General features: G+C 34.9%; 1 protein-coding gene across 1 annotated transcript; it reads right to left on the bottom strand.

The window, feature by feature from the left end:
• Positions 1-1,364: 1,364 nt before the first annotated feature.
• On the bottom strand, positions 1,365-3,525 carry LOC108820966 (aquaporin NIP3-1-like). Its single transcript, XM_018594011.2, has 4 exons — positions 3,305-3,525; positions 2,601-2,825; positions 1,987-2,267; positions 1,365-1,890 (listed from the first exon to the last, which is right to left on the bottom strand). Exons 1-4 carry the CDS (start codon positions 3,437-3,439, stop codon positions 1,557-1,559), a joined length of 975 nt encoding a protein of 324 aa, XP_018449513.2. The 5' UTR covers positions 3,440-3,525; the 3' UTR covers positions 1,365-1,556.
• Between the last annotated feature and the right edge of the window lie 762 nt (positions 3,526-4,287).

Here is a 4,287-nt window from a genome sequence, read left to right as displayed (position 1 = left end):
CAAAATACTATGGAATTCAGAGATTTATATTTATAAATATTGAATTTACGTAATGAACAAATATACAATTAATATACGTAATATTCAAATATTATTGATTTGTCAAAATACTACGTGACAATATATTAACATATCATATGTGACTTTCGTTTAAGATGATATCTTTTTTACAAAAAAAAAACAACATGAGGTAGAGTAGATTACAAACCACGTTTTACACTATGTTATTTAAAACCATATTTTATATGTTATATATAAGTAGGAACTTGGTGTCGGATGTATCTGTTATTTTTTTCAACCCATGTTTCATACTGTGTTATTTAAAACCATGTTTAATATGTTATATATAAGGAACATGCGAATAAATGTTTCAGGTGAGTCCAATGGCAATAATAGTAATTAGCTTAGCTAGGCATGGGTTATTCCAAAGTCTGTCTGAGAGTGGCTAGCTATGTGACACGTCGCTATAATGGCACCATTGTAAATATATTACATTTTTAAGGTTTCTCTTTTATATTGCTTCCCTTTTAATAATAAGGGGATTTGAACAGTAACATAGACTAATTTATGGACTTTTTCATGGTATCCTAAGTTTTAGTGTTATATATACTCAGTTTTGTTGGGTACTAATGTTAATGTTGTTCTAGTGATATTTCGGAATAAATATGTAACGCCCGACCGCCTACACCCGCTCTTTCGGTCCGTGGGCCCCATCCCATCCGACGGTCAGTCTGTTAATTTTCCAAAATTCGAAATCATTGTTTATTGATCCTACAATCACCACCCGTGCTTTGGCCTCACTTACATGGTACCACAGATCACTTCCCGATAGGTCACCCATCATTTCACTACTCCCGCCCAAGCACGCTTAACTCTGGAGTTCTAAACAGATATGTGACGGAATAGGTAAGTCAACTTTGATGACATAGGTAGCCAAAATAATTCTCTTAAGCTTTTTCACATATCACAACTCGGGATGTTACAATTCACCCCCTCTCAAAGAACGCAACATCCTCGTTGCGGCCCACGACATGTCTCAAGACGCCTCTCAGGTCAGAATTGAGACGACTAATCAGCTTTGATACCACTTGTAACGCCCCGACCGCCCACGGCTAATGGGCCACCCACGCCCGCTCTCTCGGCCCGTGGGCCTCATCCCATCTGATGGTCGGTCCGTTAATTTTTCAAGGCTCGAAATCATTGATTACGGACCCTGCAATCACCACCCGACCTTTTCCCGTGCTTTGCACTTAGGTCACCGATCTTTTCACTACTCGAGTCCAAGCACACTTAAATCTGGAGTTCTAAACGGATGTGTGATGGAAAATGTAAGTCAACTTTGATGACATAGGTAGCCAAATCAATTCTCTTAAGCTTTTTCACATATCACAACTCGGGATGTTACAAAATATTTTACAAAGTACAATCCTTATTTTTAACCTCTGTATTTATAGAAAATATTTAACAGATTTTGAAATTCTTTTTGTCAACAAAGCTTTTTTGTGTGTGAAAGTTTTGAAAGTATAGAGCACGACAGATTCATGTTGTGAATAATCTTACGGCAACTTGCATGTGACATTTCTTTTGTCGTTGATATCAGTGGGCGATGAACATATGAATTCTTTCCGGTTAGCTTGGTTGACCACTTGAAGAACACAAATCTCGTCTTCAGATGCTTCTTGGCGCTCTCTTGAAGAAACTTTATTGCAATTTGGACGTATTATCTCACCATATGATTTGTTTGTAGACCGTAACATATCATAAGTCCATGCACCTGCCAATGCTCCAATAACCGGTGAAACAATGTATAACCATAAATCCTTATAACATCCCCATATAAGTGCAGGCCCTAAGCTTCTTGCTGGATTCATTGATGCTCCGGAGATTGGCCTAATCAATTTACATAAACAGAGAACTTTACTGCACATTATTATGAACCAAACATAATAACTTTGTAAACAATATTATAATGGTTGGATTAATAACCCGCAGAACAGGATGTCGAGTACAACTGTCGCGCCAATAGCAATGCCTGCGAATGATCCATTGGCTCGTTTATCAGTAGCTACAGCCGAGATAACGAACATTAAGTTGAAAGTAGTGATGAACTCCATAACAAATGACGCCATGTTGGAACTTGACGGGTATGTTCCCACATAAACATCGCCTTTGAGGCTACAAACGTTGTTCTCCAGCTGGAACACAAGTCGTAGAGCCTCAGAAGCTAAAGTTGAGCCGAGAACTTGTGCAGCTATATACCCCGGAACCTATATAAAGAGATCAATCAAGACTTCATTATACATAGAGTTTATGGCTTAGGTTAGTACTACAATATTTATGGAAATGAAAGAGAAAATTGAGGAGTGGAATATGACTATATGAGATCAGCTGATTTGATTATAAATTTGCGAGGAGACTTTTCCTTTGGATTTTAGTTATTGATATTGCAAGATCATCAAATGGGTGGATAAAATGTTATCACATAATGGATGATGTAATCCGCGTGTCATACAAAACTCTATACAATTTGGTGAATGGGTACAACTGTAACACTACAAGAAATAATAACTGAATTAGTTGATATTAGTATATGTGGTTACCTGTTTAAATGGGAACTTTCTCGAAGAGGCAAATGCAATGGAAACAGCAGGATTGAAATGTGCACCGGATACATGACCAATTGAGTAGATCATAACCATTACGGTTAGTCCCCATACCAAAGCTATACCAGGAAGTGTCACCACTTTACCGTACGTATCATTTACCACAATAGCCGCGCAACCGGCAAATATGAGAGAGAATGTCCCCACGAACTCCCCAAGCAACTAGAACATACGATTACAATATGATTTCAGCTGAACCTATGTTATTAAATATTTTTAAGAAACTAATTCAAACTTTTAATTAATCAACATATTCCGATCAATTAAAGGAAAGAGATTCAGATAGATATTTTTTTAAGCTCCAACGTCATAATCAATACAACTGCCTTAAAAAATCTGTAAGAAAACTAATCTATTAAACTAAGTTTTCCTGGGTAAAAAACTAAGTTTTTTTTTTAAAACTAAGTTATTCTTTGTTTGTCATAGAAACAAAACTATGCAAGACCGATCCAATATTAGATGCTAATTCGGTTTGGTTATTATACTTCATAAATTTGAAAAATTAAGGCCAAAAACTCAAACCAACGTCGAAATTGAACAGGCATATGCTAATATTGAATCAGACTAATTAATATCAATATGTATCCGTAACGTTAGAAAAATATGAAATAAATATGTGAACTAGTAACTAATATCATTACCTTTTGAACGAATGATACGGATAGAAGAGGACGGGAAAACCCCGATGATCCTAAATCACCTCCTGATCCACCTTCTTCGATGTCGAAGGAGGTGGCAGTTTGTGTTTGTGGGGAAGTATCAGAAATATCAGCCATTAATGAAAACTTTTTCTCCAAAAATGTTTATAGTTTGTTCATCTGAAAACTCAAATAGTCAACCCTAGTTTGTACTCGCTTATAAGCAAATAGAAAGTTGACTTTATATATTATATTAGCGCAGTTGATCAATTCTTTTTAGAATTCAGCTAAATTTTGATAGTTAATAACACTTTAAAGAAGAATGAATGGCCAGCATTAAATAATATCGTTATAGAGGGCGGACCTTGGTGGGGAAGAGGTATGGCAAGTGCACTGGCGTAGACAGGTTGAGGAGATGGGGTCAATTTTTTTTTGTCCAAATGTACTTTTATTTAATATTATCTATCAAAGACATAATTGATATGACAAATAGCATCAAGAAAATTAGAACAAGCTCTTGAGAAACAATCTAAGCCTAATGAAATTACAATAACCCTCTTTGTAAGTCTTTTCGTTCAGTATATGTTAAAAATAATTTAATTTTTTACAAAAAAAATTTGATGGGTAAAAAATAGAAATAATGTAATAATAAACGATTTTCAGTGATGTAAATTCAGTTTATTTAGAATATGTAGATTGGTTCATGAATCATTGGTTTAGAGTTTGGTAACAGAGGTTATAGTATTGTTGGTATCTTTAAGGCTAGATTCTGAAATATTATCTTCATTTTTTCTTGTTTTCAAATTGACCTATATATGTTTAGTAACTATCAAATAACTTGATTTAAACATTTTCTAAGTTTATTTTAGTTTAAGAAAATATTTTTTGCATAGTTATTTGACTTTAAGGTCTGGAAGACTCACAGAAGATTTAAAAAGAAGTCTTCTCGCACATTCCGCCTAAATTTTAGTAAAATTTAGGATTTC

Source organism: Raphanus sativus, chromosome 8 (assembly GCF_000801105.2).
Source record: "Raphanus sativus cultivar WK10039 chromosome 8, ASM80110v3, whole genome shotgun sequence".
Lineage (NCBI taxonomy): Eukaryota > Viridiplantae > Streptophyta > Magnoliopsida > Brassicales > Brassicaceae > Raphanus > Raphanus sativus.
The sequence above is the reverse complement of the archived record's forward strand: the minus strand, read 5'-3'. Positions and strand labels throughout refer to the sequence as shown.